Source organism: Diuraphis noxia, mitochondrion (assembly GCF_037042655.1).
Source record: "Diuraphis noxia mitochondrion, complete genome".
Classification (NCBI taxonomy): Eukaryota; Metazoa; Arthropoda; class Insecta; order Hemiptera; family Aphididae; genus Diuraphis; species Diuraphis noxia.
The window spans coordinates 1-15,784 of record NC_022727.1 but is presented as its reverse complement, the minus strand read 5'-3'; the positions used below and the strand labels follow the sequence as shown (position 1 = coordinate 15,784).

At 15.2% G+C, this 15,784-nt stretch overlaps 13 protein-coding genes across 13 annotated transcripts, besides 26 other annotated features; 4 read left to right on the top strand and 9 right to left on the bottom strand. All coding sequences in view use genetic code 5, as the record gives it.

Moving 5' to 3' along the window:
* Positions 1–664: a D loop (A+T-rich region; control region).
* Positions 665–1,430, top strand: an rRNA (s-rRNA).
* Positions 1,431–1,441: 11 nt separating this feature from the next.
* Positions 1,442–1,504, top strand: a tRNA (tRNA-Val).
* Positions 1,505–2,763, top strand: an rRNA (l-rRNA).
* Positions 2,764–2,828, top strand: a tRNA (tRNA-Leu).
* Positions 2,829–3,764, top strand: ND1 (NADH dehydrogenase subunit 1). Its single transcript has one exon. It carries the CDS (start codon positions 2,829–2,831, stop codon positions 3,762–3,764), a length of 936 nt encoding a protein of 311 aa, YP_008758406.1.
* A 9-nt stretch (positions 3,765–3,773) lies between these two features.
* Positions 3,774–3,838, bottom strand: a tRNA (tRNA-Ser).
* Positions 3,839–3,842: 4 nt separating this feature from the next.
* On the bottom strand, positions 3,843–4,961 carry CYTB (cytochrome b). The gene has a single exon. The coding sequence runs from the start codon at positions 4,959–4,961 to the stop codon at positions 3,843–3,845; it is 1,119 nt and encodes a 372-aa protein (YP_008758405.1).
* A 3-nt stretch (positions 4,962–4,964) lies between these two features.
* ND6 (NADH dehydrogenase subunit 6) lies at positions 4,965–5,456 on the bottom strand. The gene has a single exon. The coding sequence runs from the start codon at positions 5,454–5,456 to the stop codon at positions 4,965–4,967; it is 492 nt and encodes a 163-aa protein (YP_008758404.1).
* A 1-nt stretch (position 5,457) lies between these two features.
* Positions 5,458–5,524, top strand: a tRNA (tRNA-Pro).
* Position 5,525: 1 nt separating this feature from the next.
* Positions 5,526–5,587, bottom strand: a tRNA (tRNA-Thr).
* Position 5,588: 1 nt separating this feature from the next.
* ND4L (NADH dehydrogenase subunit 4L) lies at positions 5,589–5,879 on the top strand. The gene has a single exon. It carries the CDS (start codon positions 5,589–5,591, stop codon positions 5,877–5,879), a length of 291 nt encoding a protein of 96 aa, YP_008758403.1.
* On the top strand, positions 5,873–7,196 carry ND4 (NADH dehydrogenase subunit 4). Its single transcript has one exon. A coding segment is annotated over exon 1 (1,324 nt).
* Positions 7,197–7,260, top strand: a tRNA (tRNA-His).
* Positions 7,261–7,310: 50 nt separating this feature from the next.
* On the top strand, positions 7,311–8,981 carry ND5 (NADH dehydrogenase subunit 5). The gene has a single exon. It carries the CDS (start codon positions 7,311–7,313, stop codon positions 8,979–8,981), a length of 1,671 nt encoding a protein of 556 aa, YP_008758401.1.
* Positions 8,982–9,047, top strand: a tRNA (tRNA-Phe).
* Positions 9,043–9,686: a tandem repeat.
* A 1-nt stretch (position 9,687) lies between these two features.
* Positions 9,688–9,753, bottom strand: a tRNA (tRNA-Glu).
* A 3-nt stretch (positions 9,754–9,756) lies between these two features.
* Positions 9,757–9,817, bottom strand: a tRNA (tRNA-Ser).
* Positions 9,818–9,883, bottom strand: a tRNA (tRNA-Asn).
* Positions 9,884–9,947, bottom strand: a tRNA (tRNA-Arg).
* Positions 9,947–10,010, bottom strand: a tRNA (tRNA-Ala).
* ND3 (NADH dehydrogenase subunit 3) lies at positions 10,011–10,364 on the bottom strand. The gene has a single exon. It carries the CDS (start codon positions 10,362–10,364, stop codon positions 10,011–10,013), a length of 354 nt encoding a protein of 117 aa, YP_008758400.1.
* Positions 10,365–10,428, bottom strand: a tRNA (tRNA-Gly).
* COX3 (cytochrome c oxidase subunit III) lies at positions 10,429–11,213 on the bottom strand. Its single transcript has one exon. A coding segment is annotated over exon 1 (785 nt).
* Positions 11,214–11,860, bottom strand: ATP6 (ATP synthase F0 subunit 6). Its single transcript has one exon. A coding segment is annotated over exon 1 (647 nt).
* ATP8 (ATP synthase F0 subunit 8) lies at positions 11,847–12,005 on the bottom strand. The gene has a single exon. It carries the CDS (start codon positions 12,003–12,005, stop codon positions 11,847–11,849), a length of 159 nt encoding a protein of 52 aa, YP_008758397.1.
* Positions 12,006–12,067, bottom strand: a tRNA (tRNA-Asp).
* Positions 12,068–12,140, bottom strand: a tRNA (tRNA-Lys).
* Positions 12,141–12,142: 2 nt separating this feature from the next.
* On the bottom strand, positions 12,143–12,814 carry COX2 (cytochrome c oxidase subunit II). Its single transcript has one exon. The coding sequence runs from the start codon at positions 12,812–12,814 to the stop codon at positions 12,143–12,145; it is 672 nt and encodes a 223-aa protein (YP_008758396.1).
* A 3-nt stretch (positions 12,815–12,817) lies between these two features.
* Positions 12,818–12,885, bottom strand: a tRNA (tRNA-Leu).
* On the bottom strand, positions 12,886–14,416 carry COX1 (cytochrome c oxidase subunit I). The gene has a single exon. A coding segment is annotated over exon 1 (1,531 nt).
* Position 14,417: 1 nt separating this feature from the next.
* Positions 14,418–14,483, top strand: a tRNA (tRNA-Tyr).
* Positions 14,484–14,486: 3 nt separating this feature from the next.
* Positions 14,487–14,551, top strand: a tRNA (tRNA-Cys).
* Positions 14,544–14,609, bottom strand: a tRNA (tRNA-Trp).
* On the bottom strand, positions 14,610–15,585 carry ND2 (NADH dehydrogenase subunit 2). The gene has a single exon. A coding segment is annotated over exon 1 (976 nt).
* Positions 15,586–15,652, bottom strand: a tRNA (tRNA-Met).
* A 5-nt stretch (positions 15,653–15,657) lies between these two features.
* Positions 15,658–15,723, top strand: a tRNA (tRNA-Gln).
* Positions 15,721–15,784, bottom strand: a tRNA (tRNA-Ile).

The following is a 15,784-nucleotide window of genomic DNA, read 5'->3' as shown; positions in this document are numbered from 1 at the left end:
TTTTAATATTGTTTAATAAAAAAATGTTTATTGGTTTATACTAATATTGGTAAAATTACCAATAAATTTTTTAAAAAAAAATGTTTTAGTGAGGCATGACGTTTCTAATTGTCTAAAAAGGGGGGCGTAGCCCTCCTTTAAAAAAAAAAGAAAGAAGAAAGAGTATATAGAGGATTTATTAATATATATAGTAGTATACATATATAGACTTCTTATGTATATAGTATATATATATAATACATATATATATCTATATAGCTTATATATTATATATATATATATATATATATATAAATCCTTATATGATATTACTTATCTATACATCTAATATATATATATATATTTATATATAAATCCTTATATGAATATATACATATATTAATTGTATATATATATATAAGGGATGAGATAATTTGGGATAATTTTGCTATTTTTACTTAATTTAAGTTTTTTATTTAAATTAAATTATAAAAATAAGTATTAATATTTATTAAAATTATTTAAAAATAAATAATTAAATTTTAGTTAAGATTATTAAATTTTGTATTAATTAATATTTAATTTTATTAAAATTATTGGATTTTTTTACTTTATTAATAAAATTAATAATTTTAAAAATAATATTAATTATTTTAAAAATATAAAACCGTATAATTATTATTTTATATATAAATATAATTTATTTTATTATAAAATTTTATTTAATTAAAAAAATACATGAAATTTTTTTATTGTTAATAAATTCTTAAAGAATATTAATAATTCTCAGTATTAAATATTAAATATTAAAGAAATTTAGATTTAATTATTAATTTTAGTATAAACTAAATATGTGCCAGCAGTTGCGGTTAAACATAATATACAAATAAAATAGTTTGGTTATTAGTATTTAAATATTATTTATAATTTAATTTTTTTTAATAAAGTAAAATTTAATTAAGATTTATGATTATAATTATTTTATTCTATTAAATTTTATTTAAAACTAGGATTAGATACCCTATTATAAAAATTTAAATTAATTTACTAAAAAATTAATAGTTATGTTCTTTAAATTTAAAAAATTTGGCGGTATTTTAGTCTTATTAGAGGAACCTGTTTTTTAATTGATAATCCACGATTAATTTTACTTATTTTAATTAATTCATATATCGCTGTCATGAATATATTAAAAAATTTATTTTCTTTATTTATTATTATAGTTTATGTTAAGTCAAGATGTGGTTTATAAATAAGTTAATAATGGGTTACATTAAATTTTATTTTTGGATTTAAAATGAAAATTATAATGAAATTGGATTTAATAGTAAATTTATTTATTTAATTAATATGAATATAGATCTAAAATATGTACATATTGCCCGTCATTCTTATTAAAAATAAGACAAGTCGTAACAAAGTAAATGTACTGGAAAGTGTATTTAGAAAGATAATTTATTAAAAATAAATATCTAAATTTAAGTATATCATTTACAATGATAAGATGTTTTAAAAACTTTATTTAAATTAAAAATATTAATATTTTTATTTATTTTTAATTTTTTATAAAAGTAATTTATTAATTTATAGTTTTAGTATTTATTAAAAATTAATTTTTAGATTTATAGTTTAATAGTATTGTGAAAGAATTATTTAAATTTTAAAAAGAATAATAATAGTACCTTTTGTATCAGGGTTAATTAAAATTTTTAATTTTTTTTTAATTTCTCAAAATTTACAGAGTTAATTTTATTATTAATTTATTGTATTATAAATATTTATAAAATAATATTAGTTTTGAAATTTAATTCGTTGTATTATATTTAGTTATTTAAGATTTAAATTTAATTTAAAATTCTAAAAGTTATAGTTATTTTTTTTATTAGTATTTTAGATTTAAATTATTTTAGGGATAAGCTTAAAATTTTTATATAATGATTTATTTATTTTAATAATTTATAGGAATAGAAATTTTTATTTAAAGTTTGTAAAAATTTATTATTTATTTAATTTTAATTTATTATAAATTTATTTATTTTTTTTATTAAATTTTATTAATTAATATTTAATTTTTAGTAATAATGATTAAATTAGTATAATTTAAATTTATAAATTATGAATTCGGCAAAAATTATTTTCATCTGTTTAACAAAAACATTGTATTAAGTTTAATTTAATATAGGATCTGCTCAATGATTTATTAAATAGCTGCAGTATTTTGACTGTGCAAAGGTAGCATAATAATTAGTCTTTTAATTGAGGACTTGTATGAAAGATTTGATGAGAAATAAACTTTATTATTTATATAATTAAAATTTTATTTTTAAGTAAAAAAGCTTAAATTATTTAAAGGGACGATAAGACCCTATAAAACTTTATAAATATTATTTTTAATTTTTTTGGATTATAAATGTTTTAATTTTAATATTTATTTTATTGGGGTGATAAAAAAATTTAATTAACTTTTTTTAAAATTTTACATTATTTAATGGATATTTGAATTAAAATTTTTAATTAAAGGAAAAAGTTACTTTAGGGATAACAGCGTAATTAATTTTTTAAGTTCAAATTTAAAAATTAGTTTGCGACCTCGATGTTGAATTAAGATTAATCTTAGGTGCAAAATTTTAAGTATTAGGTCTGTTCGACCTTTAAATTCTTACATGATTTGAGTTCAAACCGGTGTAAGCCAGGTTGGTTTCTATCTTTTAAAATTTAAATTGTTTTAGTACGAAAGGATTAAATAATTAAATTAAATTTTATTAAATGAATTAAATTAATTTAACTATTTTGGCAGATAATTGTGTTAAATTTAGAATTTAATTATATAATTTTAATTATAAATAGTAATTTTTTTATTTGTTATAGTTATTAATTTTTTATTTTTATTTTTGATAGTTTTTATAAGAGTGGCTTTTTTTACTTTATTAGAACGAAAGGTTTTAGGTTATATTCAATTACGTAAAGGTCCTAATAAATTTTTTTTAAAAGGTGTTTTACAACCAATGGGTGATGGTTTAAAATTATTTTTTAAAGAAGTTAATTATCCTAGAAATATAAATTTTTTTATTTTTATAATTTCTCCTATATTAGGTTTATTAATTTCTATTTTTTTTTGATTTATTTATCCTTATATTGGTATAAATTATATTATAGGTTTTGGTTTAATTTATATATTTTGTTGTTCAAGTTTAATAGTTTATATCTTTTTAATAGTAAGATGATCTTCTAATTCAAATTATTCAGTTTTAGGAATAATTCGTTTTATTTCTCAAATAATTTCTTATGAAGTTAGAATAATAATTATTATTATAAATTTAATATTTTTAATTAATAGTTTTAATTTAAATGATTTTTATATTTATCAAATAAATTCTAAATTTTTTTTTTTTCTTTTTTTAATTTTTATTTTATTGTTGATTAGATTTATAGCTGAAATAAATCGTTCTCCTTTTGATTTTTCTGAGGGAGAATCTGAATTAGTTTCTGGTTTTAATATTGAATTTAGAAGTATATCCTTTATTTTTATTTTTATATCTGAATATATAAGTATTATATTTATAGGAATATTATTATGTGAAATATTTTTTGGATTAATAATAAATAAGTTTTATTTAAATATTTTTATTTTAATTTTTATATTTATAGTTATTTGATTACGTGGATTTTTACCACGTTTTCGTTATGATAAATTAATATATTTAATTTGAAAGTTAATTTTACCTTTATCTTTATTTTTATTTATATTTAATTTTAGTATGAAATTATTTAACTTATATCATTAATTTTAGTATAAGTTAATAGAATTAAATTCTTTTTTTTATTTTCAAAATAAATATTTTAACTAAATTAATTAACTAAATTTATTGATTTAGTAATTTATCTCATATTTTTATAATATAAAAATTAATAAAAAAATATAAAAAGTAAATTCTTGTAAAAATTTGACCTATTAAAATAAAAGGATATTCTACTGGTTGTATACCAATTCATGTTAATATAAAAAATGTTATAATAAAAATTCAGAATAAAAATTTATTTAAAGGGTAAAATTTATTTCTTAAAAAATTTTTATTATTTAATATAGGTATAATTAATAAAATTAAAATTGATAGTATTAAAGCAATAACTCCACCTAATTTATTAGGAATAGCTCGTAAAATTGAATATGAAAATAAAAAATACCATTCTGGTTGAATATGATTTGGAGTAATCATTGAATTTGCTATAATAAAATTATTATGGTCATTTAATAAATAAGGAAAAATTAAAGTTAAAATAAAAAATATTCATATGAATATAATTAATCCAATTAAATCTTTAATTAAAAAGTATGGTGAAAAAGTAATTTTATCAAAATTTCTATTAATTCCTAATGGATTATTTGATCCTGTTATATGTAAAAAAAATAAATGAATAAAAGTAAATAAAATAATAATAAATGGAAGAATAAAATGAATTGAAAAAAAGCGTGTTAATGTTGCATTATTAATTGAGAACCCTCCTCAAATTCAAATTACAATTGAATTTCCTAAATAAGGAATTGCTGAAAGAAGATTTGTAATTACTGTGGCTCCTCAGAATGATATTTGTCCTCATGGTAATACATAACCTACAAAAGCTGTTATTATAGTTAATAAAAGTAATAAAACTCCAATAATTCATGTTATTTTAAAATTAAATGAGTTTATATAAATTCCTCGTCTAATGTGAATATAAATTATAATAAAAAATATAGATGCTCCATTAGCATGGAATGAACGAATTAATCATCCAAAATTAATATTTCGATTTATATTAATAATTCTTTGAAAAGCTAAATTAATATCTGTTTTATAATGAAATGCTAAAAATAATCCTGTTAAAATTTGATTAATTAAACAAATTATTAATAAAGATCCAAAATTTCATATAAAACTAATTCTGGCAGGTGTAGGTAAATTTAATATTGGTGATAAAATTTTAATTATATTTTTTTTCATTAATTATTTTTTTTGTCGAATAGGCCCCTTATTAATTTTTAATATTCAAATAATTAAAATTAATATAAAAAATAAAATAAATATAATTATATATATTATTAAGTTATTTGGTAAAATAAATATATTTAATATATAAAAATTATCTTCAAATATAAATTTATTTTCATAATTTATATTATTTAAATTTAATGATATTTTAAAATATATTAATACTAAAATAATAAAAATTAATTTATAGATTAAATTTTTAAAATTTTTATTAATATTTAATTCATTAAAAGCAATTCTTGAAATATAAAGAAAAATAATTATTAATCCTCCAATATATAAAATAAAAATTATAAATGAAATTCATGATGTTTTATTAATTAAATTGATTATTAAAGTTAAAGATAAAGTTTGAATTAAAATGATTAGATTTGATCTAAGAGGTGATTTTATTATTGTTAATGTAATTGCTATAATTAAATTAGTTAATATAATAAATTTTAAAATTCAGTATATATTTTAATTAAAATGTTAATTTTGGAGATTAATGATAATATTATATATATTTATACTGATTATTTTAAATAATTTTATAATTTTGATTTACAATATCAATGTTTTTTTTAAACTATTAAAATGATAAATTTATTTATTTTAGTTTTATTTTTTATATTATTTTCTGGAATTTTATTTTATATTTTTAATTTTAATCATTTATTGATAATATTATTGGGTTTAGAATATTTATTATTAATTTTATCTTTATTATTTTTATTAAATTTAATAATATTTATTAAACAATATTTATTATTATTAATTTTTTTTATTTTTTGTATTAGAGAAAGAGTTTTAGGTTTAACAATTTTGATTTTAATAGTTCGTATATATGGTAATGATTATTTAAAATCATTAATGATTTTACAATGTTAATAATTTTAATATTTATTATTAGTAGAATGATTTTTTTTAGCTTAAAAGTTAAAAGATGATGATTAGCCCAGAATTTTTTTTTTTTTTTTTTTTTTTTTATATATTTTAAGATTCCAATATTCAATTATTTTTTAAATGTTAGATATTTATTTGGTATAGATATATTTTCTTATTTGATATTTATATTAGGTTTATGAATTATTAGATTGGTTTATATTTCTAGTTTTAATTTAAAAAGTAATTATTTAAATTATTTTAATATGATTATATTTATTTTTATTATTATTTTTTATTTTTGTTTTTTTAGTAATAGATTTATTTTATTTTATATTTTTTATGAAATTAATTTAATTCCTGTAATTATTTTAATTTATGGTTGAGGTTATCAATATGAACGTTTTAAAGCTGGATTTTATTTATTTATTTATATAATTTTTTTTTCTTTACCTTTTTTCTTTTGTTTATTAAGTTTAAATAATTTTAATTTTATATTTATATATTATTTTGATTATTTAAATAATTTAAATTTTTATTATTATTTATTTTTAATAATAATTTTTTTAGTAAAAATACCTTTATTTATATTTCATATTTGATTACCTAAAGCTCATGTTGAAGCTCCTATTAGTGGTTCAATAATTTTAGCTGGAATTATATTAAAATTAGGTGGTTTTGGTATATATCATTTTTTGATATTAGTTTTTAAGATTAATATTAAAATTAATTATTTTTTTATTTCTTTATGTTTATTAGGTATATTTATATTAAGATTAGTTTGTTTTTTTCAAAGAGATTTAAAAATTTTAATTGCTTATTCTTCTGTTGTTCATATAGGGTTAGTTATTATTGGTTTTTTAACTTTAAATAATTGAGGTTATTTTGGTTCATTAATTTTAATGTTTGGTCATGGTTTATGTTCTTCTGGTTTATTTTGTTTAAGAAATATTTGTTATTTACGTTTTAAAAGTCGAAGAATGTTTTTAAATAAGGGTTTAATTAATATTTATTCTTTTTTATCATTTTGATGATTTTTATTATGTTCTTCTAATATATCTTTTCCTCCTTCTTTAAATTTATTTGGTGAATTATTTTTATTAATTAGTTTAATAATTTGACTTGATTATTTGTATTTATTTTATTTATTAATTATGATTTTAATATTTTTATATAGTCTTTATTTATATTTATATACTCAATATGGTAAATTATTTTTTAATATAAATTATTTAGTTTATATTAATTTAAGAGAATATTTATTATTATTTTTACATTGATTACCTTTAAATATAATTTTTATAATTATAGAATTGTTTTGTTATTTAAATAGTTTAATTAAAATATTAATTTGTGGAATTAAAGATTATGTGATTATATTTAAATAATTAAATTTAATTTTTTTTTTTTTTTTTTTTTTTTTTTTTTATATTATTTATTATTTTTTTTATTTTAGGCTTATGTTTAATTTATTTTAAAAAATTTTATTTTATTGAATATAAATTTTTTTTTTTTAATTCTTGTATAATTGTATATGTTATTTTATTAGATTGAATATCTTTAATATTTATTTCTTTTGTATTTTTAATTTCTTCAATAATTTTATTATATAGAATGGAGTATATAAATTATGATTTTAATAAAAATCGATTTTTAATGTTAATAAATTTTTTTATTATATTTATATTTTTTTTAATTATTAGACCTAATTTAATTAGAATTTTATTGGGTTGAGATGGTTTAGGAATAGTATCTTTTTGTTTAGTAATTTTTTATCAGAATAAAAAATCTTATAGTTCAGGTATAGTTACTGTTATTTTAAATCGTTTAGGTGATTTATTTATTATTATATCAATAATTTGAATATTAAATTTTGGTTCTTGAAATTTTATTTTAATTAATTATTATAGAAATTTAAATTATTTATTTTTTATTAGTTTAATAATTATATTTGCTTCTTTAACTAAAAGAGCTCAAATTCCTTTTTCTTCTTGATTACCTTTAGCTATAGCAGCTCCTACTCCTGTTTCTTCTTTAGTTCATTCTTCTACTTTAGTAACTGCTGGAATTTATTTAATAATTCGTTTTAATGAAATTTTTTTAAAATTTTCTTTTTTGAATTATTTAATAGTTATTTCTTGTTTAACAATATTTATATCTGGGTTAAATGCTATTTTTGAATTTGATTTAAAAAAAATTATTGCTTTTTCAACTTTAAGTCAAATGAGATTTATATTTATAATTTTATGTTTAGGTAAAATTGATATATGTTTTTTTTATTTATTAATACATGCTTTATTTAAATCTATAATATTTTTAAGAGCTGGAATTTTAATTTTAAATATAAATAATAATCAAGATATTCGTAAAATGGGTGGATTAATTGATTATTTACCTTTTTGTGGTTTAATTTTTATATTTACTTTAATATCATTGTGTGGTTTTCCTTTTTTCTGTAGTTTTTATTCAAAAGATTTAATTTTTGAATATTTTTTAATAATAAATTTGAATTTTTTTTTTTTTTTTTTTTTTTTATTATCTTTTTTTTTAACTTTTTTTTATTCTATTCGTGTTATCTATTATTTAATAATAATAAATTTTTCTATATTTAATTATTTAATAATTATTAAATTTGAGAGAAATATTTTAATTTTTAGTATATTATTAATTAGTTTTATTATATTATTTTTTGGTTCTTTTTTCATATGATTAATATTTTATAAATTTGATTTAATTTTATTAGAATTTAAATTTAAAATTTTAAGTATAATTATTTTATTTTTTAGAATTTGATTTTTTTTTGAGCTTAATAATTTTTTATTTTCTATAAATTATTTAATTTCTTTATTTAAAATTTTTTTTTTTAGAATAATATGAAATTTATTATTTTTTAAAGTGAATTTTTTTTTAAATAATTTTCTTTGATTTGGTTTTTTTACTTTAAAGTTAATTGAGGTTGGTTGAGTTGAATATAATTTAAATACTGGTTTAATTATATTTTTTAAAAATATAATTAATTTTAGTCAAAATATTTTTTTAAATAGTTATAAGGTTTTTATTTTATTATTTTTTTTATGATTTTTTATCATTTTATTTTTTAATTATTAAATTTAAATAGCTTAATTATTAGAGCATTATATTGAAGATATAAGGGTAAATTTTATTTTTTAAATAGTTTTTTTATGAATTTTTTTTAAAAAAGTAAAAATTTTAGTTATAAAAATTTTATAGTTTTTTAATAAAGATTAAATTTTGAGTTTTTTTTTTTAAAAATTTTGTTAAAGGTAGTTACCTTTGCATGTTTTTTTATATATAAATTTATGTATATTTATAGTTATTTTTTTTTTATAATTTTAATTTTTAGAAAATAATTTTTTTATAATTTTTTTTAAAAAAGTAAAAATTTTAGTTATAAAAATTTTATAGTTTTTTAATAAAGATTAAATTTTGAGTTTTTTTTTTTAAAAATTTTGTTAAAGGTAGTTACCTTTGCATGCTTTTTTATATATAAATTTATGTATATTTATAGTTATTTTTTTTTTATAATTTTAATTTTTAGAAAATAATTTTTTTATAATTTTTTTTAAAAAGTAAAAATTTTAGTTATAAAAATTTTATAGTTTTTTAATAAAGATTAAATTTTGAGTTTTTTTTTTAAAAATTTTGTTAAAGGTAGTTACCTTTGCATGTTTTTTTATATATAAATTTATGTATATTTATAGTTATTTTTTTTTTATAATTTTAATTTTTAGAAAATAATTTTTTTATAATTTTTTTTTGAAAAAGTAAAAATTTTAGTTATAAAAATTTTATTTTATTTATAATATAAAAATTATTTTTATATTGAAAATATAATGTTTTTTTTTTAAACTAATAAATAATTAAAGATTAAACATTTAAAATGCTTTAAAAGATAGTTAGCAGCTTCTTTTTTTTAAAATCTTTTTAATTGGAATTTTTATTTCAATATTATTATTAACAGTAATAAACCTCTTTTTGGTTTCAATTAATAAATAAGGATTTTTAAATCTATTATTAAGTCGAAATTAATATGTAAAATATTACTTCTTATTTAAGATAAATTAATTTAATAATTTTTAATAGCAAATTAAATGTTATAATTTTAACTATTATCCTTTAAATTTTTCAATTTAAAGATCCAAATTTTCATTCATAAAAAATAGTAATAATTATAAATATAAAGAATGTTGTAAATAAAAAATTAAAATAAATTATATTAGAAATTTTAAAGTTTATAATTATTGGTAGAATAATTGAAATTTCAATATCAAAAATTAAAAAAATAATTGCAATTAAGTAAAAATTTAAAGAAAATGGAATTCGTGATTTATTAAATGGATCAAATCCACATTCGAATGGTGCTGATTTATTATGATTAAATTTTATTTTTATGTTAATTAAAATTATAATTATAAATAAAATTATTAAAATAAATAGTATTATTAATATTGAAATTAAATTTAATATAATTATTTTATTTAAAATTAAACTTTTTGATTGGAAATCAAATATACTATTTTTATATTAATAAAATTAATTATTTCATCAGTAAAAAGTTATATATAAAAATAATCAAATAATATCAATAAAGTGTCAGTATCATGCAGCTAATTCAAATCTAATATGATGAATATATGAAAAATGTAATTTTAATATTCGTATTAAGTTAATAATTAAAAATATTGTTCCGATAATTACATGTAATCCATGGAAACCTGTTGCTATATAAAATGATGATCCAAAAATTGAATCTGAAAATGTAAATGTTGCTTGTTTATACTCTAATATTTGAAGTATTAAAAAATAAATACTTAAAATAATTGTTAAATTTATAAAAATTATTGTTTTTTTTTTTGAATTATTTAATAAATATAAATGAGTTAATGTAATTGTAAATCTTGATGTTAATAAAATAATTGTATTTAATAATGGAATTAATAATGGATTAAAAAAATTAATATTTTTTGGAGGTCAATTTAATCCTAATTCAATTGATGGTGCTAATGAGTTATGTAAAAAATTTCAGAAAAATGAAATAAATAAAAATATTTCAGAAATAATAAATAAAATTATTCTAAATTTAATTAAATTTATAATATAAAAATTATGATTACCTTGAAATGTTCTTTCTCGAATAATATCTCGTCATCATAAAATTGAAATACTAATAATTATGAATAAGTTTATTAATAATATTAAATTAAATTTAAAATTTATTATTATTAAATTAGAAATTATTAAGTTGAAAGTATTTATTGATATTAAGATTGGTCATGGACTTAAATTTAAAATGAAATAAGGTTGATTAATTTTTATCATTATTCTCTAGAGTATAAAGATGAAAGAATTGAAAATACATATCTTTGAATTATAGCTACACATAATTCAAAAATTATTATGAATATTTGAATTAAAATAATAATTAATAATATTGAATTAAAATTTAGTAATGTTATAAGTAAATGACCTGCAATTAAATTTGCAGTAAGACGAATTGATAAAGATAAAGGTCGAATAATAATTCTTATTGTTTCAATAATTGTTATTAAAGGGGCTAAATAAATTGGTGTATTAAGTGGAATTAAATGAGCAATTATATTTTTTGTATTTTTACATACTGAAAAAATAATATGGAATAATCAAAATGGTAAAGCTAAAGTTATTGAAAAAATTATATGACTAGAAGATGAAAAAATATATGGAAATAATCTAAAAAAATTATTAAGTAAAATAAATATAAATAATGTGATAAATAAAAATGCAGGTGATTTAGTTTTTTTTATTTTATATAATATTAATATTTCATTATTTAATATATTAAATATTTTAAATAAAATTCAATTTATTCGATTTGGTATAATTCAAATAAAGTTTGGTATTATAATAATAATTATAAAAGTTCTAATTCAGTTTAATTCTAAATTAATAATTATTGTTGATGGATCAAAAATATTAAATAAATTTATTATAATTTTTAATTATTTTTTTTTTTAATATTTTAATTTTAATATTTTTAATAAAATTAAAATAAAGTAAGTTTATAGTTAAATAATATATTAAGAAAAAAAAAATAAATAGAATTAATCAATTAATTGGGGCTATTTGAGGAATTAAGTGATATTAATAAATAATTTTAATTTGACAAATTAATGTTATACTTTAACTAATCTCTTTCATTAGAAGTAATTGCTAATTTACTATATTTTGATTTAAGAGATCATTACTTTGCTTTTCAGTCATCTAATGATTTAAAAATTTTTAATTCAATAAATAAATTTATTAAGATTAATTGATTCAATTTGAATTGGTATAAAACTATGATTAATTCCACAAATTTCTGAACATTGTCCAAAATATAATCCAGGTCGGTTTATAAATAAATTAATTTGATTTATTCGTCCTGGGATTGCATCTATTTTAATTGCTAATCTTGGGATAGTTCAAGAGTGAATAACATCATCTGATGAAATTAATAATCGGATATTAAATTTATATGGAATAATAGTTTTATTATCTACTTCAATTAATCGAAAATTTTCTTTATTTAAATTATTAATTATATATGATTCAAATTCAATATTTGAAAAATCTGAATATTCATATGATCAAAATCATTGATGTCCAAAAATTTTAATTGTTAAAATAGGACATTTAATTTCATCTATTAAATATAATAGGTGTAAAGATGGTATAGCAATAAAAATTAAGATGATGGGGGGAGTTGTTGTTCAAATAAATTCAATTATTTGATTTTCAGAAATTTTAATATTAATAAATTTATTATTTATAATAAAAATTATTATATAAGTGATTGTAGATATAATTATAATAATAATAAAAATTGTATGATCATGAAAAAAAATTAATTGTTCTATTAATGGAGAATTTCTATTTTGAAATCTTAGTTTTATTCAATTTATAATTTCTAAAAAAAGATTATTCTTTATAAATGAATTTTAAGTTCATTGCATATAATTTCTGCCATATTAGAAATTAATAATTAATGGTAATTCTGAATATGAATGTTCTAATGGTGGTAAATTATGAATTCATTCAATAGAATTACTTAAATTTAATTTAAAAATTGTTGTTTTTTTTAAAAAAATTCTATTTCAAATAGAATAAATTAGAATAATAATTCTGAATGTTGAGATTATTGATCCAATTGATGAAATTATATTTCATAATAGAAAGTTATTAGGATAATCTGTATATCGTCGTGGTATACCATTTAATCCTAAAAAGTGTTGAGGAAAAAAAGTTAAATTGACTCCAATAAATATTAAAATAAATTGAATTTTTAAAATAAAATTATTTATGTAAAATCCTGTAAAAATTGGAAATCAGTGAATTAAACTGGCAATAATTGCAAATACAATTCCTATAGATAATACATAATGAAAATGTGCTACTACATAATAAGTGTCATGTAAAATAATATCAATAGATGAATTAGCAAGAATAACTCCTGTTAAACCACCAATTGTAAATAAAAAAATAAATCCTAATGATCAGATTGTTGAAGGTGAAAAATTAATTTTTGATCCATAAATAGTAGCTAGTCATCTAAAAATTTTAATTCCTGTAGGAATAGCAATAATTATTGTTGCTGAAGTAAAATATGCTCGTGTGTCAACATCTATACCAATTGTAAATATATGATGTGCTCAAACAATGAATCCTAATAACCCAATTGTTAATATAGCATAAATTATTCTAATATTTCCAAATGTTTCATTTTTATTTCTTTCTTGACTAATAATATGAGAAATTAATCCAAATCCAGGTAGAATTAAAATATAAACTTCAGGATGTCCAAAAAATCAGAATAAATGTTGATATAAAATAGGATCTCCTCCTCCTGCTGGATCAAAAAATGAAGTATTTAAGTTTCGATCAGTTAATAATATTGTAATAGCTCCAGCTAAAACTGGTAAAGATAAGATTAATAGAATAGCTGTAATTAGAATTGATCATGGAAAAAGAGGAATTTGATTTAATTTTAAATTATTAGGTATTATATTTAAAATTGTACAAATAAAATTAATTGCTCCTAAAATTGATGAAATTCCTGCTAAGTGTAAAGAAAAAATAGTTAAATCAACTGAAATATTATTATGAGCAATATTATTTGATAATGGTGGATAAATAGTTCATCCTGTTCCTGTTCCATTATTAATTATGAATCTACAAATTATTATTATTAATGAAGGAGGTAATAATCAGAATCTAATATTATTTAATCGTGGAAAAGATATGTCTGGGCATCCTATTATTAAAGGGATTAATCAGTTTCCGAATCCACCAATAACAATTGGTATAGTTATGAAAAAAATTATAATAAAAGCGTGAATTGTAACAATTACATTATATAGTTGATTATTATTAATAATTGAATTAATTTGTCTTAATTCTAATCGAATTAAAATTCTAAGAGATGATCCAATTATACCTGATCAAATTCCAAATAAAAAATATAAAGTTCCAATATCTTTATGATTAGTTGAAAAAATTCATTTTATAGATAAAATGGCTGATAATAGGTTATAAATTGTAAATTTATATATAGATTGAAAAATCTTTTTATCATTTAATCTTATATTCAAATATGATATTAAATTGCAAATTTAAAGGTATTAATTATTTAATTAAGGTTTAAAATATAATATTTTTAATTTTGAAGATTAATAGTTTATTTAATTAACTTAAAACCTTAATAAATAAATAAGTAACTAAAAAATAATCTAAAAAAATTAATTAATATAAAAAAATTATATTTGTTTTTTTTAAATTGTAAATATCATTTATTTATTAAGTTAAAATTAAATAAAAGAAAATAGGTTATTTTTAAATAAAATATTAAATTTAAAATAGTTAAAATAATCAATATTATTATTGTAAAATATAAGTTATTGTATATTAAATTTTTAATTAATATTCATTTTATTAAAAATCCTAATATAGGAGGTAAACCTATAATTGAGAAAATTAATATTAATATATTTAATTTAAAAAAAAAATTTAAATTAAAAAATTTTAATTGATTAATATAATTAATATTGTAATTATTTAATATTTTAATAATTAAAAAATTTAAAATTGAATAAATTAAAAAATAATTTATTCATAATTTTTCATTTATTAAAATTGCAAATAATATTCATGTAGTATTATTAATTGATGATATAGCTAAAATTTTTCGTATTGAATTTTGATTTAAACCAAAAATTGAATTTATTGATAATAAAGTAATTAAGAAAATTATATTCTTATCAATATTTAAATATGAAATTATAATTAAAGGTGTAATTTTTTGTCAAGTTATTATTAATAAACATGAAAATCAATTTAATCCTTCTAATATTGAAGGTAATCATAAATGAAATGGTATTAAGCTTAATTTTATTATTAATGGTATTATAATTAATAAATTATTATTATTTAAAAATAATAAATTTTTGTTAATTAAGAAAATTAATAAAATAATTGAGGCAAAAGCTTGAATTAAAAAATATTTTATTGTAGCTTCAATTGAATAAATTGATGATTTAAAATTTATAATTGGAATAATAGAAAATAGATTTAATTCTAAACCTATTCATATTGATAATCAGTTTGATGATGAGATAGATATTAAAGTTCTAAAAATTAATAATGTTAAAAATGTGATTTTTGTTAAATTTAAATTAATCAGAAAAAAGAATTTTATTCTATATTTGAAGTATGAATCCAAAAGCTTAATTTTAGCTTATTTTTCTAATTATATACTTAAGTGTTTATGCATATAAATTTTTGAAATTTATGGATTAGATTATTTCTTAAAGTATAATAAAAGTATATATAATACATGATTTACTCTATCAAAGTAACCCTTTTTCAGGCATTTTATT